General features: G+C 41.8%; 1 protein-coding gene across 1 annotated transcript in view; it reads right to left on the bottom strand.

Moving 5' to 3' along the window:
* The window catches only part of PHF8 (PHD finger protein 8), a 103777-nt gene that overhangs the window by 84870 nt on the left and 706 nt on the right, over positions 1–18201 (bottom strand). Inside the window, exon 2 of the mRNA XM_012663980.1 lies at positions 17610–17799. Coding sequence (XP_012519434.1) covers positions 17610–17707 — 98 coding nt within the window. The 5' untranslated portion in view covers positions 17708–17799. The remainder of the gene's footprint in view (positions 1–17609; positions 17800–18201) is intronic.

Here is an 18201-nt window from a genome sequence, read left to right as displayed (position 1 = left end):
ATCTGTACCCCCATAATATGCTGAAATAAAAAAAAAAAATAAAAAAAAAATAAGTGATAGCTAATATTATTTTTTTACCCAATCCAGACCTCACGTTCACCTGCCTAAACCTTTAAATACATTCCCCAAACTTTGCAGCATTAACACACTTCCCTGAGCTGCATGCCTTGTCTCACACCTCTGTTCCCCTTGAACACTGCTCAAGAAGGAAGCCCCTCCAGTCATCTCTCTCTCCTGAACTTTCATATCATATGGCTATGTGCTTTCTCTACCCCAAACACCCACTGCCCATCTCCTTTCCCAACTTTTCTGTCATACCCTCTGCAATCCCATCCCTTGGTAAACTACTCCACATACGCATTCCCTTCAACAAAACCTCCTTCACTGAGAAAACCATTTTCTCTATACCAGTGCCACTCAAAGTGTGTTCCACGAACTAATGCTGGCCCATGAACTGTTTACTACAGGTCTGTGATGAGTACAGAAAGGAAGTGTATGCATCACTTTCATGTAAAAGCTTTTATGGCAATTTGGCAGAGTAATTTTATATCCATTCAATTTAATAATAAAAATTGGGGGCTTGTATTTTGTATGGCTTTTTTGTTCATACCATTTTTCTAGTAATTCATTTTTTATTTCATAAAAAAACTGGTCCGTTATAAATTGGAAGTAAAAAACAATACCCTGACCGTTCGCCACAGAAAGTCTAAGCAGCAGTATGCCACAGACCTATCTGTACATTCTCCCAGATCCTAACTCAGGAGCTGGGTTGTCAGTAGACATCCCCTTTCCAGTAAGACTTCAAAATCATCTCTCCTCTACCCTTGTGTTAAGAGCTCCCACTACTCTGAGTTTTATACCATCCAGCCATACCACTTCCTACTCCTCCTCATCACTGCCAGATCCCCATCTCCCCAACATATCCCTTCACTCACTGAAGCACCTGCTCACAGATTCCTTTCCAAGTCCTGCCAGCATCCTACATAAGATCAGTATCAACGTGGAGGTCCAACATCCCAGGTACTTAGTTCTTTGATCTTCTCATCTTCAGAGACTGTTACCTCCATTCCCGTTTTCAGCTACCTACTCTCATGACTGCCCTTAAAACCCTGTCAACAACAGCAACTGCTCCACCTCTGGAATATAAAATTCACACATCACTCTCTCTGACCAAAAGCGTATCCACCTAGCTCTCACTCACTTACACTTGGTTCTTTGGCCTCAAAATCCCTCCTCCTTCTTGTCACCTATTTACCCATTCTTGACTTCATCTTTCCCTATCTAGCTGAGATTCCAGTATTCCTCACTTCGAGCACTTTCTTACAGATATCCTCACAGGCCCCACTGACTTTCACCCCCGCACGCAAATCCTAACCCTGGCTCAATCCAACTACATAACACTGGATCACTGGACATGGGAGAGAAATCACCCATTGGATTGGTGCCACAATAAATTCACACTGTCCAAAGTATCTGGATCATGCTGCCTGACAATCCTCCTATAATTCCCTGTTCAGCTCTCTTTCCCATTATCCACCGTGACTATTTCATATCTCTGACCCCACTACCTCCATCTTCTCAGCAAATGATCTTGCTTCATACTTCTTAGAGAAAATGAAATAATCAGATAGAACTGCCTCAACTTCCTACCACCAAATCTATCTCCTCCTGCACCCATCCTTTCTTCCTTTTACAAAGAAAGTACTATCTTTCCTTCTTTCTAAAGCCAGCTTTTCCATCTGGGTCACATTTTTTCATACCTTCTCAATCAATTGTCCCTTCTTTCCACAGTATCTTCAACCTCTCTCTCTCTACCTTCTCACAGTAACATTTTCAAATAAGCGCACTGATCTTTACAAAAAGACAAGACCCACTCACCCCCCTTCCCTCCTGTCTGCCCCTTCATAGCCAAACATCTTTGTTTAAACATATACAGCTTCATAATGACCCTTTTAATGAATAGGTAATAGTTGTATACTGTACAAAACCGAAAGGGTACGCAAGTGTATACAGTGAAAAGTTTCCCCTAGGGGCCTAGTAGTATCCAGAGGTGTTCTATCAGAGGCAAACCTATAAAAAGAACTTTTTAAGGGTTGCTATGTATACTTTCTCATCCTCTGCTACAGTCTAAATTTAGTTCCCACCTTCTTTAAAACAGATATTACTGATGTCCTGACCCCCTTGTTGATACATACAATAGGTACTTCTCTTCTTTATCTCACTTGACCTTTTAGCAGCATTTTCACACTGCTGAGCCTGTGCTTTCTCCACTTGAGGAGCTCTCTCCACTTAACAAGCTCTCCACCCTTGACTTCCATAACACTCCATTTGCCTGGTGTCCTTTCTTCAGCTGACATTTAATGAGCATCTGCCAGGCTGTGGTCTAGATGTTGGTGAGACAAAGACACAAAACAAACCATACAAAAATTCCTGCTCTCACATAGCTGAAGTTCTAGTGAGGGTAGCAGACAAGAAATAAGATAAATCAATGCAATCAGTACAACACATTGTATGTTAGATAGTGAGAAGAGCTAAGAGGAAAAAAATAAAGCAGGAAGGGGAATATACATGTGTGTATATATAACACACACACCACACACACACAGACACACACACACACACAGGGGGCCAGGAAGAATGGTAGTGGTGGTAAAGTATTAGGTAGGGAAGCCAGGGAAGAACTGAGAACATGACTATTGAATAAAGAACTGAAGGGAGTAAGGGAGCAAACCACATGGCTATGAGAGAAGAGCACCCAACTTGAGAGAACAGCATGTACAAAAGCCCTGTGGCAAGAACATGCCTAGACTTAAAGGAACAGAGAGGAGGAGAGTGTTCTGAAGTAGAGAGCTAGGAGGACAGTAACAGGTCAGAAAGGTAACGGGCTCATGTAGTAGGGTCCTGTAGGGTACCATAAAGGACTTTGGCTTTTCCTGCGGGAAGACTAGGGAGCCACAGGAGGATTATGAGGAAGGATATGATGTGACCTTAATTATATCTCTGGCTATTCCTCCTGTTTCCCAATTAACTCTTTTTCTCCTGCCCAGTCCTTAAATGTTGAAGTTTCTTAGGTCCCCTTGCCTAGGCATTCTTCTCTCCTCACTCTCCCTCATTGATTTCACTCACTTCCAGGGTTCCATGTGCTCTCTATGTATTCATGACTCCAAGTCAGATCTCTCCGCTGAACTTTAGACCCTTCCCTCCAGATGTCTCCTGGGGAAGACATTTCTACTGGATAGCCCACTTATATACCTCAAATTCAACATGTCCAAACTCAATTTCTCCCTCTGCAACCTCTCTAAGGTCCCCTACTGAAGCAAATGGCTCCATAACCTCACCAGGCATTCAAGCCAGAAACCTGGCTGCCATCTTTGACTCACCCCTCCTCCTCCCCCATACCCTGAAGTAGGCATTCTACCATCAAGTTAAGAACACAAACTTTAGGGCCAGACTGCCATGGGTTTGCACCCTGGCTATGCCACTTACTAGCTGTGGGATATTGGAAAAGTTACTTAACCTTTTTGTACCTCAGTTTCTTCATCTGTAAGATGGGGATAAAAACTATACCTACTTCATTAACTTGTTATCAAAAGTAAATGAATTTATATAAAGTATTTAGAACAGTGCCTGGCACATAGGAAGTGCTCCATGTATGTTTATTATTATTATCCAAGTTATCACCATGTCCTACCAACTCTATCTCCTAATTAGCTATCAGTTATGCCCTTCTGTCACCCTTCAGTCCCTGCCCTAATCCAGGCCACTAACAGGGATTATTGTCCAACCCTCCTAATTGGGCTCCTGGCCACTGTTCTGTCCCCACACAACTAGTCCTCCACACTACAGCCAAAGTGATCATTTAAAAACACAAACTTGTCCCGTCAACACATGCTTAAAATGCCTCATAGGCACCCTATTTTTCCTAAGGTAAAGCATAAAATGCCTTGCCTCTCTGGCTGAGCTCACTTCTTACCTCTCCCATATAGCATCAGCTACAAGATTTGTGGGGCAAATGAAAAGTGGGAGCCTCTTGTTCAAAGAACAGGAAAAAAAAATGTTTTTCCTTCCTTCCATGGCCTCTCTCTCTCAACTTACCATGGGGCTTTTATATGCTATTTACTGTCACGCTCTCTTGGGTATGAGAATACTCAAGGAACAAGTACAGACCTTCTTAGATGCCCTGGGGTGACGTGGTGATTCAGTGTGCAGGGTGCATGCACCAAGCCCTGACTCTCTCCACACCTGCACCTAGGCCCAGAGCCCAAGGCAGCCAGGCAACCAGCCAAGAACCTGTCTGGGGAGGCAAGGAGGCAGCAGGAGGTAAAACCACACACAACGCAAGGCTCAAAGTCCCCAGCACACATTGTCCCATCACATACAAAACACAAATTCAAAGGTAAGAATTTCAAGACAACCACCACAGAGCATTAAACCTCAAGCATGGGGCCCCATGTGACTATAGCGGTTGCACACCCATGAAGCCAGCCCTGCTCTAAAAAGTCAGTTGGGTTCTCAGTACCATGCTCTTTCTAGCTTTGGCCTCTGAGTTCATTATACATGGCTCCCTCTGTCTGGAATATTCCTGCTCTTCCTCTTCCCTGCTGCTGTGGCACCCCATACACACTATCCTTATTTCAGCTCTCACCATGCTTACTTGCAAATGCTCACCTTCTTGCTGTCTGTCCCCACCACATTTGGCAGACAATACATCTTGTTCATCGAAAGTCTTCACCTTTTCCATTTCCCAGTCTTGCTTTACTTATTATTCAACCGAAGTCAACAAACATTCATTGGGCTAGATAACTCCTCATATCAAGGAGGCAGACAGATAAAAATCAGGCTTCTGGCTGTACTGTCTCAGTACTTATCACCTGGGACCAAGGGTGGTAAACGCTGATTTGCTCTGAGTGGCTTCCTTAGTGAAGAAGACAACTTTTACAGCACCAGTTCTCAAGATTAAGATGAATTATCCCCGATGTGTACTGCAGAGTCTAGCACATAGTAGGCATTCGATTAATATTTATTAAGCATACGAGTGCATAAATTCAACAAATATTGACTGAGCATAGACACTTCCCTCATGGAGTAAACATTCTAGAGGGGAAGACAGAGAGGCACTGTCAGAAGAGTTTCATGGGTGCTATAAAGTAAAAAAAGCAGGTATAGATGGTAAGTGTATGAGTGAATTTGAAGCCTGCATAAAAGGAACTGTGAAAAAAACTAAGCTACAAACTTTACATATATTATCACATTTAATCTCCACAACAAATTAGGGCATTCTGATGGCCAGGTGCAGTGGCTCACGCCTGTAATCCTAGCACTCTGGGAGGCCGAGGCGGGCGGATTGTTTGAGCTCAGGAGTTCAAGAGCGAGACCCTGTCTCTACCAAAAATAGAAAGAAATTAATTGGACAGCTAAAAATATATAGAAAAAATTAGCCAGGCATGGTGGCGCGTGCCTGTAGTCCCAGCTACCTGGGAGGCTGAGGCAGGAGGATCGCTTGAGCCCAGGAGTTTGAGGTTGCTGTGAGCTAGGCTGACGCCACGGCACTCTAGCCCAGGCAACAGAGTGACACTCTGTCTCAAAAAAAAAAAAAAAATAGGGCATTCTGGACAGTATTCAGAGACACTAAAGCACAGAGGTTAAAAGTACAGACTTGGGGCCAGGTGTGATAGTTCATGCCTTTAATTCTAGCACTTTGGGAGGCTGAGGCAGGAGGATCGCTTGAGGCTTGAGCCCAGGAGTTCGAGACCAGCCTGGGCAACATACAAGACCCCTTCCCTATAAAAAGTAGAAAAATCAGCCAGGCATGGTGGTGCACACTTGTAGTCCCAGCTACTTGGGAGGCCGAGGAAGGAGGATTACTTGTGCCCAGGAGTTTGAGGTTGCAGTGAGCTATGATGATGTCACTGCACTCTAGCCTGGGGAACAGAGCAAGACCCTGTCTCAAAAAAAAAAAAAAAAAAAAAAGTATAGACTTGGGAGCCAAACTGCCTGGGTTTGAATCTCACCTCTTTCGCTAACTAGCTATGTGAACTTAGGCAATTTACTTAACCTCTCTGTGCCTCAGTTTCTGCATCTGTGAGATGGAAGTATTAAGAGTACTCACTTTATATGGTAGTTATGAGTATTAAATGAGCTAAAACAGGTAAAATAAAGTACCTGGCATATGACAAGTATTAGCTATCAACACCATCATTAATATCATTCTAATTTAACAGATGAGAAATCTGAGTCTGACTGATTAAGTAAATTGTTGGTGATTACAAAACTAAGAAGCAGCAGAGCAGGATAAAAATTCAGGTCTTCCCAAATGATACTGTATAAGAAAGACACCCGCACCTGAATGTTTATAGCAGCACAATTCACAATTGCAAAGATGTGGAAACAACCCAAGTGTCCATCAACACATGAGTGGATTAATAAAATGTGGTATATGTATACCATGGAGTACTATTCAGCTTTAAGAAACAATGGTGATATAGCACCTCTTGTATATTCCTGGATAGAGCTGGAACACATTCTACTAAGTGAATTCTATCCCAAGAATGGAAAGACAAGCACCACATGTACTCACCATCAAATTGGTTTCACTGATCAACACATAAATGCACATATAAGAATAACATCTATTGGATGTTGGGTAGGGGGGAGGAGGGAGGAGGGGACGGGTATATGCATACACAAAGAGTGCAATGCGCACCACCCGAAGGATGGACATATTTGAAACTAGGACTTAGGGGGGGAAGGGGGGGCAAGGGCAACATACGTAACCTAAACATCTGTACCCCCATAATATGCTGAAATAAAAAAAAAATTCATGTCTTAGTGACTCCACTATACCACTACACTATATAACCAGAATATAACGTGCAATAATTAGCAGAGTCAAGTCCTATGAAAACATAAAAGTAGGCACTCAATTCTTCCAGGGCTGTGGAACTGAGTGGGAGCTGAGGGCTGGAGAAGCCTGAGAGGTGATGAGGCTGTTCAAGATCCTGTCTGGTTTCTTATCTGTTTAACTTCTGCTCTCTGAGGTTGCTCAAGGAGCCAGGTCCTGTCACCACCTGTGCCCCAGGGAAAGCCGGTATCTTCATTCACAAATAAAGGGCAAAAAACATATTTTACCTTCCTTCGTTCAAAAAATATCAGAAAAATTCAAGTAAATTTCTGATTTCTTGTAACAGCCTTGAGGCATCTACCATTCCCATCAGTCTGTTCCCCTGTTGAGGGTTAGGGTCAAGACATGTGAACTCCAGGAGTGGGACAGGACTTTGCCAAAGAGCAACCTGTGGACATGTCAGTTCACTGAGCAAAAGCTGCTCGACCTTGAGGGGGACATTCCACCAATCAGGGATGTGCCCTGATGTCTGCAAACGGACCTCACCTTGAAGCCTGAGGGCTACAGCCTGGACGTCTGCAAAAGACCGACTGGGATTACCCAGGCTTGTAATCCGAAGGTGGAGAGAATGATCAAAGGATGTCAGCCCAGCAGGTAAGAGCAGTTTGCTATTCTAAGCCTGAGGCAATGTTCCTGTCCCACTCCTAGGGTTCTCATGTCTTGACCCTAACCCTAAACATTCCCCTACCCCCTACCTCCAGGCACAAGACACATGGAGGGGTGCAAAGGACACTGAGGAAGTTCCAGTACACCTGGGAAGTTTCTCCTTTGTCTATCGAGTCCCTGGCACAAGTCTGTAATATAGCAGGCTTCACTAAACTCTGGATGCACCAACAGAACCACTTCATACGCACTTACATGCACACAAATAGGCTTTTATCTCTATCTCCAAAAAAAAAAACCAAACAAACAAAAAACCCTCAGTCACTGCCCTATTCGTCTGTTCCCCTTTATACTAAACTCCTCAAAAAGGAGTCATTCTTGAGTCCTTTCTTTCATAACCCCAATCCATCAGCAAATCCTTTATCAATACATATTCAAAGATTCAAAGTCCAACCACTTATCACCACTGACTCTGGTCCAAGGCACCATTGCCTAACTAGATCAGTGTTTATCAAATTTAGGGATCATCAGAAATACCTGGAGGGTTCGTTAAGACATGGATTCCTGGGCCCAATCCCCAAAGATCCTGACTCAGTAGGTCTGTGGTGGGCTTATGTATTTCTAACGAGCTCCCAGGTGATTTTGATGCTGTTGGTCCAGGGACCACACTTTAAGGAATAATGATCTACAGTAGCCCCCAAATTCTCCCTGCTTCCATTTTGTTCCTCACTTCGAGTCTGTCTTCACAACAGCCAAAATCTAAATCGTATCACAACTCTCCTTTGCTCAAACCCTTCTGTGGGTCCTATCCAGAGTAAAAACCAAGTCCTTACAATGGCCTATAGGGCCCTATAACTGTGGTTGGTTCTCAAACTTTAGCATGCATTAGAATCATCTGAAGGGCTGTTAAACCATAGATTCCTGGGACCCATCTCCAGAGTTTTTGATTTAGTAAGTCTAGGGTAGGATCCAAAAATTGGCCTAACCAGTTCCCAGATGATGCTAGTCCTGCTGGTCCACAGACCACATTTGGAGAATCACTGCCCTACATGATCTGTGCCCCTCCACCCTTAACCTCAGCTTTTACTATTCTCCCCTCACTCACTCTGTTCCATAACATTGGCCTCCTTGCTGTTACTGAAATGGTAACATGTCAGGCCTGTTGCCCAATCCGGCCCTTTGTTTCCTCTATCTGGAACACTCTTCCCCGACTTACCAGTATGGTTCCCTCCCTTACTTTCCTTCAGGTTCATATGTAGCCCATTTGTAATCACCTTATATGAAATAATCATGCCTCCAACCCTGGGAGTAACACACCTTCTCTGGCTCACCCTGCTTTACTTTTCTCTAGATCATTTATTATCATTTAGCACACTGTACAACTATTAGTTTACTGTCTCATGTTCACAGTATCTCAACATCCCCCTGCCCCCCGCCCCAGTCCAGAACAATGCCTGGCACATAGCACATATCTGTTGAATAAGTGAGTGTATAAATGAATGAATCCATCTTATTTTCTAGTCTAAGATTATCTAGAAGTCACAGCCTGTGTCTTATTCATCTCTATCTCCCACAGATCTTAGCTTACTCCTTGGCAAACAGTAACTATTCAGTATTTATTGTATGAATGCTCTAGATGACAACCAGATATGAGTTATCTACTGTGCCAGGGACTGAGCTGGATGCTTTACAGATACTTCCTTAAGCCTCATAACAGCCATATGAAATAAGGATTATCTGTATTTTAAAGCTGAGAAAAATGAAAGCTTAAGAGAGGTGAAATGACCTGCCCAAGGTCACAGAGCTAGTAAATGAAAGAGCTAGGATTCCAGGCCAGTTTTCCCTGACTCCCAGGCTTTGCTTTCACCACTGTGCATCACTGTCTCTGCTTCCAAAGCAAACTTTCATTTAGCTGCCATAAGTCAGTGCTGGACATCATGCCTACAGACCTTCCATTGTCTCCTGAATTTCCATGGTACCCCTCTCAAGGACACTGACCACCTATGCTTTGGTACACATTTGCCATCCCAAACTCGTTTCAGGTGCGCTGGTGCAAAAATTATGCTACCCCAGTGGTGAAGGAACAGTTCAGTATCTTGACTGTGGGAATTACATGAATCTACAAATGTGATAAAAGTATAGAAAACTAAATACACATACACGCACACAAATGAGTGCATATAAAACTGGTGAAACTGGAATAAGATTAGTAGATTGTGCCAATGTCAGTTTCCTGATTTTCATATTGTAGTATAGTTATACAAGATGTTACTATAGGGGAAACTGGGTGAAGGGTACACAAGACACTCCCCCAATATATTTTTTGCAGCTTCCTATGAACCTATAATCACTTAAAAATAAAAAGTTATTTTAAAAAATTATGCTACTCCAAAGAGACATCCTATGAATCCTTACAGAGCATCCTGTCCTTCTGACCCTTCTAATTCCACAAAACTTTCTCCAGGGCAGCAATTCTGTAGCCCGAACATTATATCTAGAAAGCCCTGAATATGAATGCTGAAACTCCTCTTTCCTTTGCCACACACTCCCAAAGCTATGGGTTACTCTTTTGCTGCATCAAAAACAATGGTGTTCACTTTAACCTGATTTCACTTGGAACAAAAATGTAGAGCATGTATGAATTTATAGACACTGACTTTCCCTATCACCTGTAATTTCTAACAACTTAACCTGAACAGTGCTTTATACTGTCTATAGTTCTGTATTCTACAGCAAGAATCCAAGAGACCCAGATTTGACTTCTGGTCCAGCAGTTAACCAGATATGTAGCTTTGGGCAAGTTATTTAACCTAATGTAAGGATTAACCAGTCACTTCTGGTTATGGAACAATACGGAGTGGACACACTTTGCCCTATTTCTCCCATTAAGTACACTAAAAACCTTGGACATTAATTATATATGAGACAAAATAAGAAGACTGAAAGGTGGAAAGATGGTAGACCAACTAGGGACAGCAGGATCCACCCACCTAGCAGGTGTGGGTGTCACCAGAGACCAAAGGGGGAACCTGTACTTCCTCTCCGCCTTGGCAGTAATAAAGTAGTATCCCCTTCCTGCCACTGGGGTGCAGTATCTGAAAAGGCCTGCAAAAACAGAAGTTTTATATAAAATACAGAGTCTCAAAACATAATGTCTGAAATGTCCAGAATATAATTAAAATAATCTCTCATCATATCGAGAACAAGGAAAATCACAACTTGAAGGAAAAAAGAAAATCTATAGATGTCAACACTGGGATGACACAGATGTTGGAATTATCTGACAGGGATTTTAAAGGAGCAATCATAAAAATGCTTCAGTGAGCAATTATGAACATGCCTGAAACAACATAGCAAGCCCCCGTCTCTAAAAAAAAATTTTTTTAATTTGGGGGGGGGGTAAGGGCAACATACGTAACCTAAACATCTGTACCCCCATAATATGCTGAAATAAAAAAAAAATTAGCTAGGTGTGGTGATGCAGACCTGTAGTCCTGGCTACTTGGGAGGCTGAGGCAGGAAGAGCCCTTGAGCCCAGGAGTTCAAGGTTACAATGAGCTAATATTTTTTTTTTTTGAGATGAGCTAATATTTTTGCCAACAAAAAATAGAAAATCTCTTCAAAGAAATGGAAGATATAGAAAAGAATCCAATGGAACTTTTAGAACTGAAAAATACAGTAACTTAAATGAAAACTCATTAGACAAGCTCAACAGTAGAATGAAGACAATAGAGCAAAGAATCAGTAAATTTGAAGATAGAATAGAAATTACTCAATCTAAACAACAGAAAGAAAATAGATTGAAAAAAATGAACACAGCCTCAGCAACTTATAGGACTACAACAAAAGAGAAACCCAAAGAAATCCACACTGAGACACTAATCAAACTACTGGAAGCAGTGAGAGAGAAATGACACACTACGTAAAGGAGAACACCAATCCAAATGACAAAGGATCTCTCATCAGAAACCACAGAGGCAAAAAGGAAGTAGCAAAACAGTTTTCAAGTGCTGAAAGAACTGGAAACCCAGAATTTGATATACAAGTGAAAAGATTCTCCAGGAAATCAAGACATTCTCAGATGAAGCAAAACTAAAAGTATTATTGTCAACAGACCTATACTAAAAGAATGGGTAAAAGAAGCTATCTAAACAGGCCGGGCGCGGTGGCTCACGCCTGTAATCCTAGCACTCTGGGAGGCCGAGGTGGGTGGATTGTTTGAGCTCAGGAGTTCAAAACCAGCCTGAGCAAGAGCGAGACCCGGTCTCTACTAAAATTAGAAAGAAATTAATTGGACAACTAAAAATATATAGAAAAAATTAGCCGGGCATTGTGGCGCATGCCTGTAGTCCCAGCTACTCGGGAGGCTGAGGCACGAGGATCGCTTGAGCCCAGGAGTTTGAGGTTGCTGTGAGCTAGGCTGACGCCACGGCACTCACTCTAGCGCGGGCAAAAGAGTGAGACTCTGTCTCAAAAGAAAAAAAAAAAGAAGCTATCTAAACAGAAAGGAAATAATAAAAGGAGAAATCTTGAAACATCAGGAAGAGAGAACAAGGGAAAGAGTAAAAATATGGGTCAACAGAATATACTTTCCTTCTCTTGAGTTTTCTAAATCATTTTTGATGGTTGAAGCAAAAATTAAAACATTGTCTGATGTGGTTCTCAATGTATGTAGAATATTTAAGATTAATTACATTATAAACAAAGCAGCATAAAGGCATGTAAAGAAAAGTAAAAGTTTCTACTATTCAAAGTGGTAAAATGTCAATACCAGTTGACTGTGGTAGATTGTATGTATAATGTAATACCTAGAACAAGTACTGGAAAAGCTATACAAAGAGATATGCTCAAAAACACTATAGATAAATCAAAATGGAATTCTTAAAAAGGTATAAGTAACCTACATGAAGGCAGGAAAAAGAAAACAGAGGCACAAAGAACAGAGAGAACAAAAAGGAAAGAAAAAAAAAAGACAGTCTGGCATGGTGGCTCATGTCTGTAATCCCAGCACTTTGGGAGCCTTAGGTGGGAGGATCGCTTGAGGCCAGGATTTTGAGACCAGCCAAGGCAACATAGCAAGACCCTGTCTCTACAAAAAGAGGAGCAAAATAAGCCCAAAGAAGGAAGGAAATAATAAAGTGCAGAAATCAATGAAATTAAAAACAGAAAGACAGTAGAGAAAGTCAATGAAACAAAAAGCTTGTTCTTTGGGGAAAAAAAATCAATAAAACTGAGACTTCTACCAAGTCTGACAAATAAAAAGACACAAATTTTTAATATCAGAAATGAAATGAGATATTACTACAGAGCCTACAGATATCAAAAGGATAATAAAGGGAATATTAAGAACAATTCCACAAACATAAATTTGACAACTTAGATTAAATGGATCAATTTCTTGGAAAATACAAACCACTACAACACAGCCAATATAAAATAGATAATTTGAATAGTCTTATAACTACTAAATAGAATTCATAATTTTTAAGACTCCCAAAAAGATTAAATAAAGATAATTAGGCAAAGTGCTTAGTATAGAAACTGGTATATTACCTAGTGCTCAATAAATGATAGCTATAACAATTTTATTTAAATCATCACAACCTCTCAGGGAAACCAAGGCTTCACAAAGACAAAATCCTTCACTAATAAGTAACAGAACCAGAATTTGAACCCAGATCTGAAACCAGTGCATTTTCCTCTAGAGTTTAGAATCCACACTACAGCCACCCCCTTGGGGATGTGTCACCAATAATTCTTTGAAAAATAGGAAAACCGTAAAGGAATGAGGTTTTTTTCTGTCAAAATCCCACACCAATAAATGTTTGCCAACTAGTTTTCTCCAATGTATGGCAATGATTCTCAAATGTTAGGGTACATCAGAATTACCTGTTTAAAATATAGATTGCTGAGTCCCAGCCCAAGAATTTGAATTTTTAACAAATTCCTAGTTGATGAACCACACTTTGAGAATTACTGGTATACAGTAATATGTTAGCCCATCTGTCCCCCAATATCAGAAGCTATCACACTCCAAAGAAGGGGAAGAAATTGAGACAGGATAATATTCTAAATCAGTGAAACTGGAGGGTGGGCCCTGCTCACCTAGTAAATCAAACACTGTGGCTAGGGCCCACCTATCTTGTGTTTTAACAGGTCTTCCAAGTGATTCTGATGCACACTAAAGTTTGAGAAACACTGTTCTATAAATCAAAGTGTTTTTGTAAAACCTAGCTTCTCACAGAAGGAATGAAGCTATACCATATTTCTTCCACTTTTGAGAATCTGGGCTCTGGGATCAGATAATTCAAAGTTGAAATCCACACTCAGAAAGTCACTTAACTTCCATGAGTTCTAAATTCTCATCAGAAAAATCGAATAGTTGCCTCCCTTCCTATTATCTTTCCAGGAAGTAACTTGGCATTACATTCCATAATCCCTAATTGAACTTCAAGAAATCTATACTATGGAAGTCACTAGAGATGTGAACAGATAGATTTCTATCACCTCTAGACATTTATGGATTTAAAATTGTAGGTTTAACTATCATGAGTGATGACAAAAACTATCAAAGCAATTTTTAGTAATTTCCTTTTTTTTTTTTTTTTTTTTTGGTGAGACAGGGTCTTGCTCTGACGCCCAGACTGAAGTGCTGTAGCATGACCATAGCTCACTGCAACCTCCAACTCTCAGGCTCCAGTGATCCTCCTGGCTCAGCCTCCCAAGTAGGTGGGACTACAGGTGTGCACCACCATGCCGGACTATTTTTATTGTTGTTGTTGTTGTAGAGACAGGGTCTCGCTGTATTCCCTAGCCTGATCTTGAATTCCTAGACTCAGGCAATCCTCCTGCCATGGCCTCCCAAAGTGCTAGGATTACTGGAGTGAGCCACTGTGCCCAGCAATATTTAGTAATTTTCAATTGTGCTGAAGTACAAACTTAAATGGAGCACTGTGAACCTGTTGTGCTGTGTGTGTGTATGTGTGTGTGTGCGTGGGTGCGTGCGTGTGCGCGCGCGCAATGCACTGAGTAAGCAAGAGTACCCACCCACCAAAGACCTGATTCTCAGATAGCTTCCGTGTTCTGTGGCAGCCCATAAAGAGAAGCATTACAAGAGATAAAAAAAAAAATTTTTGGTTTGGAAAAAAAAATAAAGCAGTTAACTTGTTTCAGAGTGTGCACAGAAACACAGGACTCACGGCAGAAATGTGATTAAAGAGGGGCCTGGCCCATAAACCCATTTCCATATTTGTAGGTTTGGAATTCTTAAGAACTTCAATGGTGCTCCTTGTAAATGTCAAGTATCTACTGTGCAAAGATGTACGCCACAATGTTTTTCTTTTTATCTTAGCCAGCACTCATATCAAGATGCAAAACATTTCCAGAACCCCCAAAGTTTCCTCACATTATTTATAATACAAAAAAATATAAATAATGTAAGTGTCCATCCATAAAAGAAATGACCAAATAACCAGTGACACATATATATGGTGGGATATCAGAAATCAGGTTTAGCTGAATATTTGACAACCTCGCAAATACTCACATTTAAATGGTAAGTAGGAATAAAAAATAGGTTACAAAATGGTATTTATAATACAACCCCATTTTGTAAAAATATGTTTATATTATAAGTCAAAAGACAAGAGTTAATGCAACAAAAAATTTAACAGTGGATTGTGCCAGGTAGTAGATTCATAGGTGACTTTTATTTCCTTCTTTATTCTTTCTCTGTGTTTTCTATAATGAACATGTCTCACCTAAATAACCAGAGGAAGTTAATATCTTTTTTTTTTATTTTCCATCCCCTCCTCCCTCCTCCTCCCTCCCCCCTGCCCGACATCCAATAGATGTTAGTCTTATATGTGCACTTATGTGTTGATCAGTTAATACCAATTCGATGGTGAGTACATGTGGTGCTTGTCTTTCCATTCTTGGGATACCTCACTTAGTAGAATGCGTTCCAGCTCTATCCAGGAGTATACAAGAGGTGCTATATCACCATTGTTCCTTAAAGCTGAATAGTACTCCATGGAAGTTAACATCTTTTAAAAGAAAAATATCAGCCAGGTATGGTGGCTCATGGCTGTAATCTCAGCACTCTGGGAGGCCAAGGCAGGAGGATCACTTGAGGTCAGGAGTTTGACATTGCAGTGAACTATGATGATGCCACCACACTCTACCCAGGGCAACAGAGACTCTGTCAATCAATCAATCAAAGAAAAATATCTAACTTTCAGGCTTGAATGTAAATTAAATAATTTATGCAAAGTCCCTGTCATGGGGTCTGGCACACATAAGCACTCAGGAAACATTCATTCCTGTTCCTTGTTCCCAGAATAAGGAGTTAAGGTATATATATTGTGGGCAGGAGCCCATTTTCTAGGTCTGAACCTACCTATACACTTCCTATACAATCCAAAGTAAAGGCCGCAGGCAATAGATTTTTTTCATGAAGACTCATTCATTCATTCAAAAATATACTCAGCATCTATTATATGTTTAGCTAGGTTCTAGGGACAGCAAAAATGAAAAGATGACATCTCTGCCCTCAGGGAGCTCTGGCTCATAAGTGACACAGACATATTTATTACTACGGTATGATGAAATAATTACTTTTTAATAAGGATGCACACAAAGTGCAGTGGGAACCCAGAGGAAGGAGACCTTTCACAGAGGAGGTATTCTGTGAGTTGTAAAAGAGAGAACATTAATGGGAATAGCATGTGCAGAGACAAAAAGGCATAAAGGAGCATAAAATTTTCCCAGAACTACAGGTAGTTCAGGCTTGCTAGGACATAAAGAACAAGAGAGAAGAGTGGTAGGAAATGAGACTGAACAAGTAGATCACAAAAGGTCTTGTCTGTCACATAAAGGAGACTGAATTTTATCCTGTAGGGGAACCACTGAAAGAAGAATTTTAAGCTGAGAAGTGACTTGATCAGCACTAGAAAAGATGCCAGGAATCCTGAAAGACATCTTAATCCCCACTTATTTTCAGGGCAAAAGAAAATGCCCCATCCTCTAGGTTTGTCCCTTCTTAAATAACATGAGGCAGTAAATAGAACTTTGTGTCTGTCACACAGTAAATATTCAGTAAAGATTGGTTAAATATGAATTTGATGCATTGCATGGGGATGGTCCCTGCTGAAGGCAGGATTTTAGCAGCACCAGCACCTTTAGTTTGTCTTGGGCATAACAGGAACAGCTCCTCTGGAGGGAACTAGTAACAACTGAAAATTCTAGAATCTAACATACAACAGGAGAAGGGTACCATATACTGTTTTGTTGTACTCCAGTGTACAAAGCCCTCTTAAGGCTCTTTCCATAGCTGGGATTTAAATCCCAATAATGGGATATTATGGTTGTATTCCACACACTAACCTCTCTGGAATCCTGGGTGACAGGTGCTCATGTGTGCACATGGTCAACTGAAGGGAATTTTTAGTGGTTTCACTCATGCTGTTTTACCCAATATCTATTCTGTTTAATTCAGTTTCGTTGGATGGTTCTGCAGATAAATATTGTAGAAATAAAATACTGTTGCATTTCTGCCTCCATTTGTCGAGTGCATGCAAATTGTTTCACATAGTCAGGGAGGATGTATTGATATATTTTACAGGTGAAGACAATGAAGCTCACACAGGCAAAGCAACTTGCCCAAGGTCACTCTGATAGTAAGTTACAAAGCCGCAACTGTAATCCATGTTTCTTGCACCTTAACATCTCAAAAATGCAATACTGTCTCCCCCAAAGCCAGTGTCTGAGGTGAAACAAAATGGTCAGAATACAAAAATGATATTTTCTTTGTGGCTGGAAAGGAAGGGGCTTATAAATCTAAAATTATATATATTCAAAAGAAGGGTGCAAAGAAGAAATACGTAGGGGAAAACAGAGAAAGAGGAGAAACCAGAGGCCAATGTCAGCTAGGCCCTGGTCTGCAAGGAGGGATGGAAGAACCTGGATCTGGGAGTGGGGTTGGAATTAATTCTTTGGGGGTGGGGGTAGGGGTGAGGGGCGGTTCCTGAGCTAGAACCTAAAAAGAGCTGAGAAAAGGAGAGAGCGAGTGAACACGCCTGGTCACTGCATCCTGTCCAGCCCTTACCTGCCATGAAACCAGTCCTGGCACATGTCACACTCGATCATGAAGCGGGTCACATCGTAAGGCAGCCGGCAGAGGCAATACACCGGCACCGAGGCCATCTTCGCCCGGCCTTGGAGGGTTCTGTGGCGGGCCAGGTTCGTGGTGTGAAGAGGGGCGGGAGGCAGCGGCACGCGTCCTCTCTGGATGATGGCTGGGCACAAACAACACTTTTTACAGAGTGCATCGGGCCCCCACCCCCGGCACCAACCCTCAGTTCTCGAATGGGGAGTTCGCGCCGCCGGGATGCAACACAGCTGGTGCGGCTGCAGGGGGCAAGCAGAAAGTCCACCGGCCTTCAGAATTTCCTTCACACGTAGAGAACCGGCGCCGTCGAGGCTTCCCCCACCCCCTGCACACGCCTTCTTCAGCCCCGGAGTCAGAGATAACTTCTTTCCGGGTTTCAGGGAAATTATCTGAAGGCTTTTCGGGAAGCTTCTTTAATCCCTAACCGAACCGTCTCCTCCTTTGCCTCCCAGGGCTCCCTTTATTATGACGCAAATCACAGCTAAAGAATGAGGCTGGGGGTACCTCAAGAAAACACCCACCTCTCACC

Source organism: Propithecus coquereli, unplaced genomic scaffold (assembly GCF_000956105.1).
Source record: "Propithecus coquereli isolate 6110/MARCELLA unplaced genomic scaffold, Pcoq_1.0 Scaffold849, whole genome shotgun sequence".
NCBI classification, from domain to species: Eukaryota; Metazoa; Chordata; class Mammalia; order Primates; family Indriidae; genus Propithecus; species Propithecus coquereli.
This window is presented reverse-complemented; position numbering and strand designations above follow the sequence as displayed.